The 20,959-nt window shown below is 37.3% G+C and overlaps 1 protein-coding gene across 1 annotated transcript; it reads left to right on the forward strand.

Annotated features, from left to right (window-relative positions):
* Positions 1–8,474: 8,474 nt before the first annotated feature.
* Positions 8,475–14,203, forward strand: LOC135202772 (SET and MYND domain-containing protein 4-like). The gene is made up of 5 exons (XM_064232235.1): positions 8,475–8,608; positions 11,207–11,954; positions 12,585–12,706; positions 13,209–13,689; positions 14,142–14,203. Exons 1-5 carry the CDS (start codon positions 8,549–8,551, stop codon positions 14,201–14,203), a joined length of 1,473 nt encoding a protein of 490 aa, XP_064088305.1. The 5' UTR covers positions 8,475–8,548.
* The last annotated feature ends 6,756 nt before the right edge of the window (positions 14,204–20,959 follow it).

Consider the following 20,959-nt stretch of genomic DNA (forward strand, 5'->3'; position numbering starts at 1 on the left):
ACTATCACCGGCCACCGGCGTCATTTTGTTCGGATTGAATTAACAGCAAGTCGGCCCCTTATTCACCTATTCCAGAAAGAGTCCATTGAGCAGACGAACCGACTAGATGAAAAAAGGAAAATGTTTTGCAATATTGGCAATACATTGCAAGTGACGCATTGCAGACGTGCAAAGTAACCGTCAGAAATGTGAGTTGGCAGGAAATGATTTGAAATCCTCTGTGTGTGTGTGTGTGTGTGTGTGTGTGTGTGTGTGATGTGAGTGTGATATTTCACGACTGCATTTATGCATTCGGATGTTAAGTATTCATCTATTTTTAAGGATTCATGTATTCCTCTCATTTGTGTGGCCTGGGAATAGAATCGTATTCCAAAAATTCCCACCAATTTCCGGCCCGTTTTCACCAATTTACATCTGCGGCTGCTTGCTGCTGCCTGCCAATTTCTGCTTGCTATACTGGTGGTGGTAGTTGATCACTGCTTACGACTGTCGACTATTATGGCTTTTGCTTAGCTTTCGCTCGCTCAGTGTCAGCTGCTTTCTGCTGACTGCTTTGCGTTAGATGACAGCTCTAGCTGCTGTTTGCTGCTTTTTTGCTCTGTGATAACAAGTAGCATATATAAACGCTAGGTGGTTACTACTGCTTATTGCTGTCTCTTGACTGCTTGTGAACGATACTGTCCCTAGATGAGCGATGAATAAGGAAAGGAGATCAAATTCGACCTTGGGTATTAATAACCCCCGTCATGTTAAAAAATGATTTGACCTATTTCATCGACTTTCGTACCGTTAATATTTATATACTAAATGATTATAATCACTTCAACATGTGATTCGTTTATTGCGTATTGCCACAGTTGTTCAAAATTTAAGTGTATTTTAGTTTTACCAGACCACTGAGGTGATTAACAGCTCTCCTAGGGCTGGCCCGAAGGATTAGATATTTTAACGTGGCTAGGAAACAATTGGTTACCTAGCAACGGGACCTACAGCTTATTGTGGGATCCGAACCACATTATATCGAGAAATGAATTTCTATCGCCAGAAATAAATTCCTCTTGCTCCGCGTTGGCCGAGCCGAGCATCGAACTTCGGACCACAGGATTGGTAGCCGAGCGCGATGTCCACTCGGCCCACGGGGAAGTACCACAGGTGGTAATATATATATATATATATATATATATATATATATATATATATATATATATATATATAAGAACTCTCTTTATACTTTTAATTGTAATTTTCATGTGTTTAAGGATAAAACCAGACCAGGCATGATGCAGAGATGAAAAAAATTACCAGAAAATTTTTACATATTGATTTTAATGTATGAAAGTGGAGCCAATATATTTTTCATTATACTTTTTTTTTCAAACACAAAACAAATTCATCATATTTATCCTGTAATGATTTATACATATTGCTATATAAGTTACTGGCTGGCGGAGTGGCGGGGAACCTCAGGCTGGCATTGTTTGAACCGCAATATCATTGATATTTTTGATCGCAGAAGAGAAGTAAGACCATATTTGGAATCTTCGTGAAAAGTTCTGTCAGATTAATGCTTTCTTTTTTCCTCTACGAATAATAATAAAGAAGTTATCTTGGCCGGATATCCGGATCAAAATGACACCCGGGTAAAAACCATCCCCTATAAAATCTACATACATGGTCTGATTATGTTTCATTTCGGTCCAGAGGTTTCCCCGTCTATAGAGAACATACATACACACTTACATACATACATACATAGTCTGACCGTCAGCTTTATATAAAAGATGTTAAGACAACTTCATTACTTTTCATTAGTTGTAAAAAACTATAGATTTTTCTAAGATGCCAAAACATCAATTAGCTAGAACTATATACCTATAATAATTGATAGTTGAATTAATTAGCCTGTTTACTGTAATATGGATTCAGTATTAATTTTATTAATTTGCTGACAGGTAAGGTAAGTGAATCTTGCATCTCCTGCAGGATCTTGGTCAAGGTAAGTGGGTTTTAAATTTTTTTTTCTTTCTAATTTATGTTGCTTACAAATGATACCATTTAAATTATTTTCCTGAGATTATACGGGTTTAATTCATTTACAGCCATTTTAATTGATGCCATTTTAATTTTTTTCCGGGAATTATACGATTTACATTTATTTACCGCTAATTTAATTGGCGCCATATTAATTTCTGTCTTGAAAAGACGACATTTTAATTGACTCCATTTGCAGTTCTGTCAAGTAATGCTGTCATTTTAATTTCTTTTTTTATAGACCACCATTTGAATTGACACAATTTTAATCTAATTATGGGAAATATATTATTTTGATTATTTTTTTTATATTTACCACCATTTCAATTCTCAGAAAAGCCCGCCATTTTAGTTTTGTTTGTGAAAATTCCACTTTTTTATTTCTTGTTTGATTTCCTTTTTGGGAAAATTGCAGCCACTTTTATTGTTTTCGGAAATACCGCCACAAGTTTCAGGAATAAGCCGTCCATTTTAACTGTTGGTGGGAAAAACAGTATATATAACAGTCACTACCACTTTCATTCAGATGGATGTCCTGAGTAGTTAATTTCGACATCATTAACCATATATAAATATGTATATATAATATATATATATATATATATATATATCATATATATATATATTATAATATATATATATATATATATATATATATATATATATATATATATAATATATATATATATATTATATATATATATATATATACATATATATATATATTACATATATATATATATAAAAGTGTATATATATATATATACTATGTTTTGTGTATACGAAGGAAGCAAGGAATTGATGATGAACCAGTTCCTCCTGTGTGGAAGTGAAGTGTGGTAACTACTAAAAGCAAACGAAATAGAAAAGATGAAAGATGTAGTAGAGATGAATTAATTGGGTCACAAGAAGAACTGAAAGGAATGATAATAATAAATGCTTATAATTCACAAGCGTTAGGAGGAAGACAGAGCAATATGTGAAAATATGTTTGTGTGTTATCTATTTATCTTGTCCCCATTTTCATTCGCGCATGAGAGAAAACCGCGAGTTCGATTCTCGGGCATTCCGTTGAGGGGTGAGAGATGTGTATTTCTGGTGGTAGAAGTTCACTCGCGACGTGGTTCGGAAGTCACGTAAAAGCCGTTGGTCCCGTTGCTGAATAGTTACTGGTTCCATGCAACGTAAAAATACCAAACAAACAAACAAACAAGCGCACGAGAGAGACACAAACATCAAGGGGAGGGAAAAATTTACTGCGGACGCAACCCGGCGCCATAATAGATTTCGGTTCATACGTTTTTGGCGGAGGATCGGCCGTGCCCTGTGGGTAACGAGACAAGTATGAGGTATCTCCCGCGTGGGACTCGTAATCCTGTCGGAAATGAAAGCACTGCTCTGCCTCATTACGGCGTGAAATATGTTTATCCTCTGTGAAACACGGCTTTGACTCGCCCCCTGAAATATTATATAGTTCAGTTGGGGATGAGAGCGCGCGCCGTCGACGTCGCGTAGAAAACGATGATGTCGTCGTCGCCGCCGCCGCGCCTCGCTGATAAATCCCGAAGCGGAATGGAAAAATGTGTCGGAATTAGGAGGTTGGTTCCTTGCTAACCCCCAGCAAGATACTATTGTGAGGAGTGTGGCGTGAGTGGCGAGTGGCAAGGGTCACAATGTGGCCTTGAGGGACCAAGAGCGTGAAGAGGGGGGCGTGTGGGGGGGGGGGCGATTTATGTGTGAATTCAATTAAAGCAACACCTTTAGCTAACGAGGAGTGCACAGATAATTTTGACTTATTTTTTTTTTTTTTAAATTCTGTGCCGCATCATTCCTTTATTCACCAGTTTTAAGTTCACGGTTGGCTAAAGTAATCATAAACCCTGAATTCACAAATAATTTAAATTCGTTCCCTAAATTCATAGTCCTTATTAATTCAAGGGCTCCCAAGTTCACTTGGATCTTAATTCACCTGCTTCAGACTAAGTGGCTCCTAAATTCATAGTGTCCTTAATTTTTGAGCTCCTAAATTCACATGGTTCTAAATATGTGGACTCCTAAGTTCACAGAGCTCTGAATTTTCAGGCCCATAAATTCACTGGGCTCCTAATTTGCGGGCTCCTAAATTCACAAGTCTCAGAATTCGGGGGCTCCTAAATTCACTGTGCTCAAAATTTGCGGGCTCCTAAAGTCACGGGGCCCTGAAGTTGCGGGCTCCTAAATTCACGGTACTCAAAATTTGCGGGCTCCTAAATTCACTGTGCTCAAAATTCGTGGGCTCATAAATTCGCAGGGCTCTGAAGTCACGGGCTTCTAAATTCACAGGGCCCTGAATTTGCGGGCTCCTAAATTCACGGGGCCCTGAGTTTGTGAGCTCCTAAATTCTGAGGAATACTGAATTCGTGGGTTCCTGAATTCGCGGGCTCCTGAATTCGTGCATGCCTAAATTCACAGGGCCATGATTTCGTGGGCTCCTTAATTCGCGGGTTCCTAAATTCACAGGGCTCTGAATTCGCTGCCTCCCAAATTCACAGGGCTCTATATTCGTGGACTCCTGAATTCACATGGCTATAAATTCCTTGGCTCCTAAGTTCACATGGCACTGAATTCGTGGGCTCCTGAATTCACGGGGCTCTGAATTTGCGGGCTCCTAAAATCACAGGGTTCCTGAATTCGTGATCTCCTAAATTCTCGGGACTCAGAACTAGCGGGCTCTTAAATTCACGGGGTTCGTGAATTCCCTGGCTCCTAAATCACAGGGCTCTGAAATGGTGGGCTCCTAGATTCGCGGGCTCCTAAATTCACGTGACTCCTTAATTCGCGGGCTCCTAAATTCACGGGACTCCTAAATTCGCGGGCTCCTAAATTCATCCGGGGCTCCTGAATTCGCGGGCTCCTAAATTCATGGGGCTCCGAATTCGCGGACTCCTAAAGTCACAGGGCTCCTGAATTCGCGGGTTGCTACATTCACTTGTTCTTAATTTGCTGGTTCTCAATGCTGATTTGCTGATCACTTGATTTTTAGCAATTATAATAATAATATTATTATTATTATTATTATTATTATTATTATTATTATTATTTACACTGGTATTATGATTACTGTTGCTGCTGTCTTTGTAAAACAACTGTTCGGGTCTAACTATTTATTACCATTATTATTATTATTATATATCTTAATTCTGGTTCTTGTGCGGTTTATACGTTGTCTGTGTCTGTATAGTATGTCCTTAAGCTGAAGTAAATATTATTGTTATTAATTTTCATTGCCAACACTTATTGTAATTACTGTTTGAGTGTAGCTGTTTACTACTATAAGTTGTCCCATGTACCTTGATTCTGTGTACTGTATTGGTTGAACGTTGTGTGTATATCTATATATGTCCCTGAGCTGGAATAAAGCATTTTATTATTATTATATTATTATTATTATTATTATTATTATTATTATTTGGGTGTAGCTGTTTATTATTATAATAAGTTTTCCCGTGTACCTTGATTCTGTGTACTGTATTGGTTCGACGTTGTGTGTATCTCTGTATATGTCCTTCAGCTGAAAAAAGCATTATATTTATTATTAATTAGTAGTCATTATATTATTATTATTATTATTATTATTGATTAATTATTATTATTATTTATTTATTTAAAATAATGACCTATATTCGCTTAGGGTCTAAATAATGGCCACTTTGGACGGACCCCACAAGCGCAGACGTAGAGGACATCTGAGCAGAGGAATAATAATAATAATAATAATAATATTAATAAATTGGGGGACACTAAACTGGCGCTTTTTGATGGCGGCCACTTCCTGGCGTCGCTTCCTCGGAAATCGACCAGGTGACGAATGGGCATTTCGAATGGGCATTTCGGGTTCCCAGAAAAGCAGACGTCGCGTTATCAGTTATCTGCCGCCGACGGTTGTTTGTTATCCGTTGTGTTATTACGTTCGGTTATCTGTTGCGCTTTCATGAAGGGGAATGTTGAATGTTGATTTTCATAATTTAATCTGTCGGCTACTTGACATTTTGCTTATTTTACGTGACATTTGTCCTTTGTGTCAAGACTTTTTATATTATTAATTGCTACTATCGTCTTATCTTGGGAATGATATTGGGACAACAGTTTATATATGTATGCATGTGTATATATATATATATATATATATATATATATATATATATATATATATATATCTGTATATATATACATATATATATATTTATTTATTTATTTAATTACTTATTTAATATATACATACATACACAAGTAATGTTCAGTATATATATATATATATATATATATATATATATATATATATATATATATATAGAGAGAGAGGAGAGAGACGAGAGAGAGAGAGAGAGAGAGAGAGAGAGAGAGGAGAGAGATGAGAGATGAGAGAGAGAGTGAGAGAGATCCTACGATACCGACTTAGCTGTACCTACTAGATTTTCCTGTCGAAGTCAAGTTCTGTTCCCAGAATCGATATCACCCAGTCTTAGCCCCACCACCACCCCTGACAGCTGATTATTGGTGCAGCTCATGATTACCGAAATAATCTTCGGTGAATAAAGGAAAAACTTTCCTGTTTCGCAATTCGTTATTTCACCAAATTTAACCGCTCATTTTCAAAGAAAATAATAAGAATTATGTGCCTGGTCGGTAGTTGACTGTGCTGTGCTCAAAAAATGGATGTAAACATGACCCTCACGGTAAGGGTGCCACCAAGAATAGCTATCCTTTTATTTTTCCCCACTTGACCAATCCACTACAGCCGAGTAACTACCAGGTGACATGTCCTCCTCTGTCTACAGCATCAAAGTGCATCGTTCAGGAAAAGGGTAAAAAAAAAAAAAAAAGGAAATTAAATAAAAACCAAATCGAATTCTCCTTTTCCTGGAACGGTGATATATATTACGGTTCTTGCAGTTGTGTGTATGTGTCTGACATACGTGGTCACTGTTTCTATTCTATCCGGCGAGGGTAAGTTAAGCCGCGATATTATGTATGTTACTTCTACAATGTAATGTATGTATGTAATGTACATAACATACATATATATATATATATATATATATATATATATGTATATATAAAAATATAATTTCTTATTATAATTATATTTATTTTATTATATATAAATGTATGTATATTATAATATAAATATATATAATAAATATTATATACAAAATATTATTATAAGTATATAATATTATATATATATATATAATATATATAATTATAAATATATATAATATATATTATAATATAGATATATATAATATATATTATATATATATATATATATATATAATTATAATAAATAAAGATATAATATTGTGTGGTGTGGTGCTTGTTTTATTTGTGTGTAACACCGTTACAATGACACGCTATTTTTAATGCAATGCAGCCGCAAGCCAGTAACAGCACAGTACAAAGGTGACATTGCTAATTATTATCACGATAGGAAGCACCGATAAATCTCGATAAAGCTTGCGATTCATCGCCATAATGACACGAGACGATAACGCTGCGTTATAACAGTTACGATAACCGTTATCGTCCTGCTTTGAATTTCTTGGAAGCCTGTATCACACAAATTTTTTTTAATGGGTGTCACCCATTCGTATGCTGACCACACCAGATACGTGAATAAATAAGATAAATTTTTTTTATTATTATTATTTTGTGGTTAGTCACTACGTTATCAGTAATAGCCGCCAGTGAAGGTGCAATGGATTTCATGGAAATCTATAATGATCACAATTATGTCTACTGTAATGGGTGCTATTTATTCCTGTGCTGGTCAGTCCAGATACGTAGATGTATTGTGAAATCAATTTTTGAGCGTTAGTCTTTTTTTTTTCTGTTGAAAAAAAAGCATAAGCTTAGGAATTTTTTTTATTCTACCAATGATAATAATAACAACAATAACAAAACAAAGGCAATAGATCAAGATAATAATAATAATAATAAAATTTTTATTTACAAAATATTTCCTGATAGAACAGGCGATTGCTATTTCATAATTTCTACTCATATAAAATATAAAAATGTGTGTGCGTGTGTAATATGAACATTGGTCCCCCGGCCACCCTCCCCACCCCATGAAATCTTTCTGGATCCGCTATTGCAAACTTGTTGATTGCAACCCCTCTTACGGGTACTGAACGAGATTCAACTTGAACATGTTCGGTAAGGGTAGCTGTGAGTTGGCCTAGGGAGCTGCTCGATGTTGCCAGAACAGACCACCCGCCCGATTAAAATATATTTTGAAGTTTGTGGGAATATACTTCGGCAGGGAGGAAAAAGATCAGAGTAAATTGAATGTATTTCTTGCAGTGAACATGTACGTACATGACAGTTGTTTGGATGTGGCTGTAAAATTCGCCGAAGATGATTTTCACGAGGGGAGAGTAAGGTATCGCTGTCGTGAGGATCTGGTAATACTGAGCCGTCATACGTTGCAGATAAGGATTGGGGGAAGTCTGCTATATAAGCACAGAGCGGTCGAATGTTCAATGTGCAACCAAAGTTTGTACACATTGTAAAGAATTGCCGAGTGGTGAAGATCGTAAGAAATTAGTGTTGAAAATAGTGTTGACTGGAGTTAACAGTGTATTACAATAGTGGAAATATGATTTCACAGAGAAATGTGACTTTGATCATAACGCATGTCGTGTAAAGCTAGTGCCATTGCTACGTGACCTTGACTTAGCCCAGCAATCCTGGTGAAGACATCGCCAGGCCGATGCTTTTGCTTGCATTGCAAAAGTAGTTGCTTCGGTTCCGTTGAATAAAACAGAGCAACATGCCTTTTCTAGGAATCAATTCTTAATTCAGATACTGAAATGAGTTAACGCAAATGACCATTAATGATGGGTATGAATTCAAAGCAATTTGCTCAGTATGGTCTCATGCTGCTCACGAGGTGTTTGTTCAGTGACGTGATGGCAATTTTTCTCTAATTATGTATATATATATATTATAAGTATGTATGTATGTATGTTTGTTATGTATGTATGTATGTATATCACACCGTATAGCATATTTGATGATATGTACGTATATGTATAGTATATATATTATATAATTATATCCCACTACCGTATGGCAGTCTTGATGATTATATGTTTGCCTTTACGATTTCGATTATTACATGTATAGGCTATATATATAAGCCTCTGTGAGTGAGTACGTGATTCAAGTAAGTTAGCCCTCATTACCAACAGGAAAAAAAAATTGTAAATCCTGACTGGGTGTGTTTCCAAGCCGTCGCGGTAAATAGTAAGGTCTTTAAATCTTTCTCTTCAGGCCAGCGTTCTCAGGAATAAGGAAAAATTATTCATGCATTAGTTTAAATTATATATATTATGTATGTATTATCAATACATAAACATACATGTTTGTGTTAAATTATATACTAGTGTCAACATTACTTATACACGTAACCATACATGCATTACACTTCAAATATTATATTGTGAATATATATGTGTATATATGTGTGTGTGTGTGTGTATAAAAGTAAAGAGAGACCGGCCTTCAACCTTACTTTCGATTTCTCTAACAAAGGTTGACCTCGTAACTGAAAACATGACATTTGTCCCCACCTCAGTCACAATCTAGGCAGGATTGATTGATTTTTTTTTTTTTTTTTTTTTTAACCTGGATTCGCTTCCTTTACCCAGGATTTTCTTGTACTTCCTTGTAACAACGCCACAGGCTGCTCTGATCACTAATCTATTATGTTCCGTTCACTAAATCCTGCTTATCCCGCCCACTGGCTGTTCCGAAGAAAGAGACCGCATTGTTTCATAAACGAACCTCGGTGGCCGCGAGTTCGATTCTCGGGCATTCCACTGAGGAGTCAGAGATGTGTAATTCTGGTGATAGAAGTGCACTCGCGACGTGGTTCGGAAGTCACGTAAAGCTGTTGGTCTTGTTGCTGAATAACCACTGGTTCCATGCTACGTAAAATCACCATACAAACAAATAAATTTAGATCTTAGAAACTAAATCAAACTTATCCAACCCTGTTATAAAAAAAGTTTAATTTATAATATCAATTTTCTTTTATTGCATTTTTTCTTTTGTTTACTGTAAATCATCCATGACTCGTCATCGAATTTCAGCTATTTTGCGCATTTTACGTCTAAAGTCTTAGAAACACAGAACATTAGTGTCAAGCTGTTTGTCCTTTCTGACTTGGTGATAAGGTAGATGTGGGAAATTTCCTGCCACATCTTCGCGATACCCCAACTTAGGTCAAGGCTTTATGAATGAAATCCTGGGAAAAGTTGCAACGTCTAAAACGTACTACATGTTCGTAGTCATTCTGGTTTGACTGTAGCAGCTCCACAGTGTACAGGTAACAATAGATGTGGGCTGTAACTCTATTCCCTAAATATTCCTCCTCCTTTCCATTGCTGGGTGAGGAAACTCTCAGTGGAAATATCTATGTTCTAATTCCCATTGAAGACTTAGTGAATTCCATGTGGACTTAGCCACTAAATAATTCGGGCAATGTAGATTCAAATCTGTTGTTCGATGGATATAGCAGTGATATAAAGTTTACTGTGTTATGTGTATATTAGGCAAAGCTAGATGGTGTTAAAACTTGATATGTTGATGTTAAGTTGTGTAGTGAGTTTTAGATAATGAAAATTTATTAGAAGTGTTATACAATAGATTCAGTCGTATTGCTTGTAATATAAGACTTTTTAGTCATTTTTCAAGTTCTATCAAATGTTGGAAATTTGTTGAATAATCAGTTCGTAGTACAGATTTTTAAATAGCATTGTAAAACAGTTGTTTGGTGTAATGCCTATTGCATAGAAAGAGATAAGGCAATAGATGGATAAAGGTATCAATACCAAACAGCCTTGTGCATCCGAATAAAGATCAAGACTTGTTAAAGCAATATACTTAATATCCAAATGGTAGTATATTTGAAAGAAAATGGAGAATGCATGTGGATGTCACCTGTTACTTGGAGCATGTGCTACTTGGAACTATTACATGTAAACACGACTTCTTGGGGTTTGCTACTAAGTAACTAATTGACGTAACAGAATTATAGCAATTCACCCTATGTTGCTCACACCTGTGGCTCGGTACATTGTTACTATGTTAGTACTTAAATGCTGTCATTGTTCATATTCATTTACAGGAAGCAGAAGAAATGGCAAGTTTTGACTTTGGCAGACGAGCCCCTGAGCTTACCCTTGCTCACTATCGGGGAGAACAGTGCTTGGATGAAATCTTGGAGTGGGTTTGGGACAATTGCAAGTTTGATTGCAAGGCCTTAGTAGAATCAGGAAAGTCTGAGGATAGAGCCAATATGTTACGATTGCATGGCAATCAGTGTTACAAGGCACAGAATTATGCAGATGCCTTAGACTTGTATAATCAGAGTATCATGGCTGCGCCACATCCAGTGTTGGATAATGTCGGAATTGAAAAGAGTGAAGATAACACAACGTTTGGTTTTCCTCGCATCGACCCTGCTAGGTATGGTGGCGTTGCTCTAGAGAAGTGTAGTGCCTTAGGAAAAGGATTTGCAAATAGATCAGCTGTTATGCTTTGTTTAGGGGAGTATGAGAAGTGTATAGAAGACGTTGATCTAGCTCTAGAGCATGGATATCTTGAGGAACTGCGTCCGAAGCTAGAGGAAAGGCGGTTTAAGTGCCAAGAAGCACAAAAGAAAGGGGAGCCATCAAACTGCAGGCACAGAAATGGGAATCTTCAGAAACTTATCCTACAAAACATTCTTGGGGAAATGAAGTCCACCTCAGCTAAGAAGCCTCCAGTGTTAAGAGATCCTAATCCATGTATACCAGCTGTCAGCAGTGCTGTTAGTGTGTCCCATTGGCCCAATAAAGGGAGAGGCCTTGTTGCAACGAGAGATATCAAACCAGGTTAGTATTGTGTAACCTGTGTAACTATTATTAAAGCAGTGGTTCTTCAACTTTTTATTGCCACACTACCCTCTGAAGAACTGGTCCTTCACTCTACGCCCCCCCCCCCCCCCCCTTGCATTTATGAGTAAAATTACCTCCCAGATTTAAAGGAAAATAAAAAAAGAAAGAAAGAGGAGTGTGTAGAGAAACCAACGTTCGATTCTATAATTAGTTTCTGTGCCAAATTTTTTCACAAGAAGAAATCATAATTGCTGAACAGACGAACAATATAATATAGGGAGGAGGAAAGTGATAAATTTTGAGATGTAGTTACAAGGCAATATGCCAAGAGAAGACTATATTGTTAAGAGATTAGTATAAGCAGTCGTCAGAGGATTTAAATTGTTGGAAGTGTCATCCACCACTTCTTCCATTCATGCTATATTGATAAGCCATAAATATAAAATGTTGAAATCATTACACCTTAGTTATAATGTACAATCAAGGGGAAATAAAAATCATTTGGGCATAAGGTGAAAGTTATTCTCAAGATAAAGAGAATTTGGTATTAAGGGGTATTTACTTGAAATAAAGAATCTTCGTAGAGTACCACACCTGTTTGAATTAATCTTAAATTTGCACCTCCAGGTGAGGTCCTTGGTGTGGAGAGGGCATTTGCCGTTTTTCTGAGGCAACATCTCCTGGGCACAAATTGTTCCACTTGTACTCATCCTTGTGTGAACCCCCTCCCTTGTCCTGGGTGTTCCAAGGTAGTGTACCTTTGTTACTTTGTAAAAATAAAATGCATGTCCAGGTACAATATTTTGTATTCTTGGGTTCCTAGGGAATGCATACTCATACCAGTTGTTGTCGTGAGTCAAAAGTTCGTTTTATATTGCGTGGTATTGAAAGTTTTTATACCTTTTACATCAGCTGATAAAAAGGCGAAATATTATTTGTATTTACCAGTAAATGCAGTACATAGGTGGAACGGGGTAAGATTTGATTAAATTTAAATCTTTTGAGTTACCTAACAAGAATAGTTTGATACATTCTCCTATTGATGTAGTTAGGCAGTATTCGTTAATTGTGGGTTAAAATTTTTAATGGATGTCTGAGACATTTTGAGATGTTCTGTTTTCCAGCCAAAATTCAAAAGTCTGAGACTGGCAGTTTAAAAACGTGTTAAAGTTTCTTGTGTGTTTTTCATCTTGAGAAGATCTGAAGCAGCGGGAATTTCTTGTTATTCATTCAATCCTTTTTATTCTCCAGGTGGTATTCTGCAGCAGATCCTGTAGGGTTAAGGGTCTTTCAGAAGACCATTGGTTAGAGTGCAAGATCCTGAGCTCAGTACTTGTTCATGGACTGGAGGAAAGGACATGTTCCTATAAACTGCTGAAAACTTGGAACTTCAGGCAAATGAAATCTATCTACAATAAACTGAAGAAGGATAAGCCTACTCTCCCTGAAAAGTTAGGATTTGATAAAAGTGGAAAATATAGTTCTTCCTCATTTCAAGCCATTTACCATCTTGATCAAGACTTGGAAGCTTTTCCTTTGGAAGAAGTGATATCCTTATGCATGGATGCATTTCGGTTGACCAAACTCTTAGAGTTGAGCAAAAGGTTCTTTGTGAATCACTTGGGCAAACCTGTACCAGTGACCAAAGAAGATTTTTTATACACATGCAAGATTTTGGTCAACAACTATACTAAGTTTATTCAGAATTCCTTTGGAAACCCAAGGCCAAGAGGTTAGTTGATCATTCAAATTGCAAAGTTGGCCTTCTCAATTGCCAAATGTTGACACTTAATACGTTTTTATTTGATGTCGCTTAAAGGTTGCACCTTAATTCCCAGGCACATGGTGACAAAGTTTTGACATTTTATTTTGGAACTTCAGAGATTTCAGTCCGTGTAATTGGCACCTCGAACTATGCTTCTCGTAGGCATAGCAAATAAGATGTGATCTACTTATACTAAATCGTCAGCAATTGTTTTTCCACTCGCGTCTCTCAACAAAATACATTAGACTTAAAATCATCACATATATTTAATGCAAATGGGAGTGATATAATATGTTATCAGTTGTAATGATAACAACGACTCTAAAATCGTTTGTTAATGTTAGGCCTGATTCTTTCTGAAATAGAAGGTTTAATTATTTCAAAGTGAGCCTGATTCTTTGTTCCTGTGTTTTTTTCAGGTGATGCAACTGTTCCCAGCGAAAAGTCTCATCAACCACTCCTGTTTTCCTGTTATATCTAATAATATCTTTGGTCGAGATGCGTTCTGGTATGCTGTAAAACCTATTGCAGCCGGCGAGGAGCTGACAGTTTCCTATGTACCTGACTTTAGCATTCTCCCAAGACAGCAAAGAAAAGGAGAGTTGGTGCCTGTCCAGAATATTGTCTGTAGCTGTCAAGCTTGTGAGGAGAACTGGCCAACGGTGATGTATCTACCTGTAATTAGGATGTTATGTGTAGATTGTAAGAAACCTTATTCAGGTACAGGAATGCATTGTAGTGAGTGTTCGAAAAGACTGAGAGGAAAATTAGATATTTTAAAAGCTTTCGAACTGAGCAGCATTTCTGAAAAGGTGAAGTCAGCCTTCAATGTTTTATGTCAAATGCAAAACAAAGTATCTCATGGGGTACCCATATCAAAACAAGACTTCAGACATCTTTGTGGAGCGTCAGAGGTATTTTTTGAACATTCAGCAATGCCTTCTAAAGTACTAGTAAGTTTCGTGAGGTTAATGGATGTTTGTTCTGAAACTGGTTTGATGTGAAGAGTGAAGTATTATTGAATTTCACGTTCGAAAGTGCAAGTTTGCACATCAACCGTGCATTTGACGTCTAGGCCCGTCCCCTACGACGCTCCTGATTGGCTTTTGATAAGCCAATCACAGGGCTGGAAACTAGTCTCTCGAGAGAGTTCACTTAAGCAGGATGTATGTTCCACCTCTCCTGAAAGACGTATCCATCAGGAGAGGAGGAACATACATCCTGCCTATGTGAACTCTCTCGAGAGACTGAGAGTTTCCAATCCTATGATTGGCTTATCAACAGCCAATCAGGAGCGTCGTAAGGGATGGGCCTTTACGTCAAATGCACGGTTGATGTGAATCTACTACACTTGTAACTTCAGTCGACTGTAATCGTGCACATTGGATCGTGGGAAGGGAAGAAGGCAGTATTAAGTGTAAGAATTAGCAGAGAGGTTTTGGTATAGTGAATAGTTCCTTGAATATTGTAATCAACCAGAAATAAATCCTATGTTGGTGCCAAAGTTTTTTTTTCTATTGTGTTCTGTGATTGACTGTCAGTGTTGTCACTTTTGATTTGGGGAGTAGTGTCAAGAGTATATATTGCCCTAAGTTCCAGATATACTATTTCATGTGTAACATGGACTGTGCATACTATTCAAAGTCTTCTTTCATAATGAGTTAATAGTATTGGTTTTTGGAATTCAGGTAATTTTCAAAAACGAGCTCTTTTTAAAGATGTATCATTTAGCGCTCTTCAATGCTTCAGTTTGTTTGATCGGTAGTAGTACACACTGGCATTGCTTTGTAACAATTCATTATCCTATATACATAGGTCAAGATCCTTAACTATTGTGGTGACGAATGCTGCAATATATTTCTGACAAGGGTAATGAGGTATGTTTATGATAGTTAACCAATAAAGTATGCCTCACATCTTGTTCCTTTGTTTTCGTTTGTCCATTTGAGTGTATGTGGTGTATATAAGGTAGACTGTTAAGATGACTTTTGATTAGACCACTGAATGTCAGAATTCAGAGAAGCACTTAACAGTGAAACACTTCACGTGACTTTGTCCAAAATATAATCTACAACGAATGAATACCCAAACACTTTGGCTGCCTGCACATGGGACGCTTTTAGTGGAATACTGCAGCGAGCCTGTAAAAGTGGATACCACTCAGAGTGGGTTTGAAGTGGCTACAGGATCTATTTTTTTGGCCACACCACATTGGCTCACCACTAGTGGCCAAGGATAGAAACCATTATTCCAGATCAGACTCTAAAGAAATGGTGTTACTGTCTTGAGCCCAAACTTTCTAAGGAAGCCAAAAACAATCGGATCTCTTTAGATTTAGAGACACTGTGGACCATACCTCGTGCGTTTTTTGGTGGCGTATAAGTTCCACCAAAGCACCTCAATGGCGTGATCGGCATGGTGTTGGCGTACCACCTCGGTGGCCGCGAGTTCGATTCTCGGTCATTCCATTGTGGTGTGAGAGATGTGTATTTCTGGTGATAGAAGTTCATTTTCGACGTGCTAACCGATTCTCATCGTGGCGTTAGACACAGAACAGGGCCTACTTTGAGTAAGAAGGAGTTTTCCAACACAAGAGAACGTTAAAAACAGCGTAAATCTTTTGTTTCCTTTGACAATTTTGAAATCTTGGAGCAAGCTGTTGGTGAAACTTTTCTTTTTCCATATCCTCGAATCGTTAACGATCAAACAAATTGTTACATCTTTGAATAGGCAAGTCTTTTTCTTTATAGCATAAGATGTTTCTTCTTGGTCACTCAATTTTCTTTCTGTTGGGCGTTACAATGGGTTTCACAGATGATGCAAGCACGTTTTTAGGCAATAACTCGATAACGAACTCTCGTATCAGTACGGGTTTTGGTGTAGTGTATTACACCTAGTGCCGTAATTTTTAAGAGTGTCATGAATTGTAAACAATAAAGACACTTGTCCCTGTACCAAGAGGCAAAAACTCGATTAGCCAGAAAAGGATACGAACATAGCAGTTTGAAAAAGCTCCGCCTACCTCTTCCCCCATTTCCACCTCTACCCCCTCCTTCTTCCTTCCCTCACCTGCCCTCCTCCCCACTCCCCTTTTCTCTCTCTCTCTCTCTACGTTGCTTCAGTTTAAACTTATTTTGTATTTTTTTTCTATCTATCTAATAGTTTACATTGTTGTATATATATCTAATGATCCACTCGGTTGTTACCTACCAGGTGACTGATTTATTTATGCATTGATCCATTCTCTCTCTCTCTCTCTAGTAGTAGTGGTACTGTAAATGGTTATTAGAGTGAGAGATATTTCAATGTATGGTGAAGTAGAACGAATAGTTGATGGTAAGGCGACTGCTATACTTGTGTTTGGTTACCTTCTTCGTAATCCTCATTTGGACTCAGGACGTCAGCCATATGGGACTTGTATTACAAAGGTGAAGAAGAGATGGCCACCTCGGTACATAACTGTCGGTCGGCATCGTTGCAAAAATGCGTTTGTCAAGCAACATTTCAACTTTTTTTAGCAAAGAGAAAGCCGCCAATTGCCTTCAGATTGGTTTGAATAGGTAACTGGTTATAGTTACTCTGTGTTACAAATAAAAATTGAGGCTTTCTACCGGACTTTCTTTAGAGTTAAAGCCTTGATTTACACCGATGCACATATATTTAACTCATGAATGTTTATTTTGTGTGTTCATGATACCACTACCAGAGAGAGAGAGAGAGATGAGTGGAAAACGCATAAATAAATTGGTCATCCGGCTAGAATCATACAAAAGAAGTTTAAACTGAAGCAACTTTCACAGAGAGAAAGAAGGGAAGGGGAGGGCAGGTGAGGGAAGAAAGGAGAGGTTAGGAAGGAGAAGGGGGAGGGGGGTTGCGGAGGTGGAGGGAGAAGGTAGGCGGAGTTTTTTTGTACTGTTGTGTTCGCATCCATTTCTGGCTAATCGAGGTTTTGCCTCACAGTACAGGGACAAGTCTCTTTATTATTTACAATTAGTGATACATGATGCTCTTACAAATTACGGCACTGGGTGTGATACACTATAATAAAATCTCGTGCTGATACGAGTGTTCCGTTCCAGAGTTATTGCCCAAAAAACGTGCTTGCACTGTCTCGGAAACCATATAGTAGGTTGGTTTTAACTTTAATGTTACGATTCAAATATCTATATTTTAACAATTAATCATTTTAGTGAGTCTTACGTATTGATTCCAACTGTTGTCACTTTTGTATTATAGCCCTGATGACGAAGCCATGCTTTGAAAAGCGTTGGCTGGAAATATAGTAGAAAGATGCCTCACCTCATTTGAGAGAGAGAGAGAGAATATGTCTTGCCAAAAGCAATATCAAAGTTTCTTTTCTTGTTTATTGGATTGCCTGATACTGAGGTCAAATGGCAGCAAGAGTTTGCGAACAAACACATAATGTGATGATCTTACCGTTTCATGATCATGTTATGCGATTCTAAACTTTTTTTTAATTAAGCCCAATCTGCATTACGGATCTATTTCTTCCCCTAAATGCGGTTGCCATCTCTCTCTCTTAATGATTTCACTAAGGTTAATCTTTTGTGACTTGGTGGATTACTACCCGTTTGTTTATCCCTTCAATCTTTAACTATTCTTTCTGCTATGTTTCTCTCTCTCTCTCTCTCAGTGGTGGCTCGACAGTGGAACTGCAGCACCCGCCACAGATTTCATATATATTCCCAAAATTATGATATATGCATGAATAAGAGAAATTAACTATAGATTATCAGTCATGAATAAGAGAAATTAACTATAGATTATCAATAATCCTTTCAAAAATTATTGCCATTCTCTTGTTTTTGTAAATAAAAAAAAAGCAAATGAACTGAAATCTATAATTAAGTGGAACAGCTGGTGCTCAGCAGTTCTAATCTTGCTAGCGGAGCGATAATGTGGTAGCCAGCCGAATCATTAAGGCGGCCAATACCATACTGCCCATACACGTACGCGACTGGCATGGGGTTTGTCCTGTCGGGATTAGCGCGCGCTCCAGTCCGCTTGGGTATTGCCCATACACGCAGAGGGGACTTGCTCTACGCATATTTTGAGAGGGCAGAGTTAATATGCAGTAGCCATGTTCCTTTCAGACCTGTAGTGTCCTGATATGGTGAGTGTTTTTAAATCATGGCACCAAGTAAAAGGAAGATAAGTGCAATAATGATAATAGCACTCCTGCAAGACGAATACGAGTATGAAATATGCAAGAAAAATCGTAAAGTATGGGTGAAACCATGGCTAATAAAGAGAAGTTTTACCATATCACATAGATAAAAGAATTAAAGGAAAATAACCCGGAAGATTGCAGAAGTTATTCAAGTATGACTGATGATGACTGGGGCGTTCCTAATTTTGGTACAGTAACGGGTAACGGAATCCATTCATATAGTTTAGGAGGACCTCTGAATATACAATATGCTTTTCAGCTTTTTCATTTTACTTAACCAACGCAAAAGTTTGCCTGCATTTCAGAATGTTTCTCGCTCGCTCAAGATATGGAATGCATCATTCTTAAACATACTTTACTTCGTATAACAGGAATCTAAGTTGACTCTATAGATGAATGAATTTGAATATCGATGAAAGGTGTGATATCGATCACTATGGACAGATTTCCTCAAATGTTTTACTAGTGAAATTCACAGTCGTTTAAGAATGTTAATGTTTTTATCGCCACGTTTATCCTTTAAAATGTTTTACAAATGATTTGTAAAACTCATTTATATTAGTCAAAAGATACCATGAAAGGCTGGCAGTTTTGGCTTTCACAAAAGCTGTTTGCATCTTTTATCTATTTTTTTACATAATTCCAGTAATTGCTCATAAGCTGCTTGTCTTTTTACTTACTTGGAATAATCCGGACTTCGTATTTTCCAAAAGCACGGTAGTGCTCTGTACAGGTCCAAAGAAATCAGAATGAAATCGTGAGATAAATCGTTATGAAATCAGCGTGCCAGTCGCGTACGTGTATGGGGAGGGGAGCATTGCCCTCTCGATCAGTGTCAGTCTTAGTGCTGTTAAAGGGGTGGGGGTTGGGGCGTGGGAGAGGTACGTATGCATTGAAATTCGTCAAACCTTGACCAATATGTACTATTAGTGATAGGGATCAAATTAGTGATGATACTGGTGATATGTTATTTAGTGCAGAATAATCAACTCAGTGGCGAGTTGCAGTAAATGAAAAAAAAAAAATATAACCACATTAATGTCAGTGAGAATATATCAAAATTACTAAAATTCAAAACAGTAGCTTTCGGCAGCGGTTCTGCTGCCTTCCTTAGCGAGAGAAAGAGAGAGAGACAAAGGGGAGAGAGAGTATGTGTGTGTGTGTGTGTTTTAGCTGGGTGTTATAATTAGTCCTTTTGTTTTATTTACGTCTATGTTTAAATGTGTTTATGCAGTTAATGTCAAGGAATTAAAAAAATATATATGTAACCGCACCCCTATGAATGATAGCCACGAGCCGCCACTCCTCTCTCTCTCTCTGTGTATGTGTATATATATATTTTTTCTTGACAGTCATCTGTTTAGAAATAAAAGTCATGTAAGTAAATTCACAAGCGTTTCTCTTATCTCAGTAAGGAAAGAGAGAGACGAAAAAGCTATAATGAATATGGGTATCGGGCACGCTCCCTTCTTAGACCCGGGTGTATGTGACTACATACACAGATTAGGCTTTTATTGGTGTGATTTCGACGTTTGACCTGGTCTTTCTAGACCGTTTTCTGTTTCTGCATAGAAACCCTCCCCCCCCAAAAAAAAAAAAAAAAAAAAAAAAAAAACTTTTGTCCTTTACTGCAATTAACAACCACCTAGACCTCAGTTTTTTTTTTTTTTTAAGCTCAACATACTTGAATTTACTATGTATATACATAAATGTACCCATACCTATACACTGTACATATATATGTACTCATTTCGCATACTTATACATCTGTATATGCTAAAATTTTATTGATTCTGTATATACATAAATTACATATGTTGTATATATATTTATTGTAAATAGACCTTTCAAGTGTGTTTTTATTTAATAAAAGAGGGAAAAGTTCCCACTTGATTACAGCTTTTCGTATGAGTAGTGGAGGCGTCAGGCAGCTGAACGTGACCGGTTCGGGTCAGTGGGACTTCGGGCCGAGGGAGGCGCTGTTGCCAGAGACCGTCCTGATTGTATATTTAAAAATAGGTAGAAATATACTCTGGGAAGGAGGAA

The sequence above is a fragment of the Macrobrachium nipponense genome, chromosome 33 (assembly GCF_015104395.2).
Source record: "Macrobrachium nipponense isolate FS-2020 chromosome 33, ASM1510439v2, whole genome shotgun sequence".
In the NCBI taxonomy this organism is placed as follows: domain Eukaryota; kingdom Metazoa; phylum Arthropoda; class Malacostraca; order Decapoda; family Palaemonidae; genus Macrobrachium; species Macrobrachium nipponense.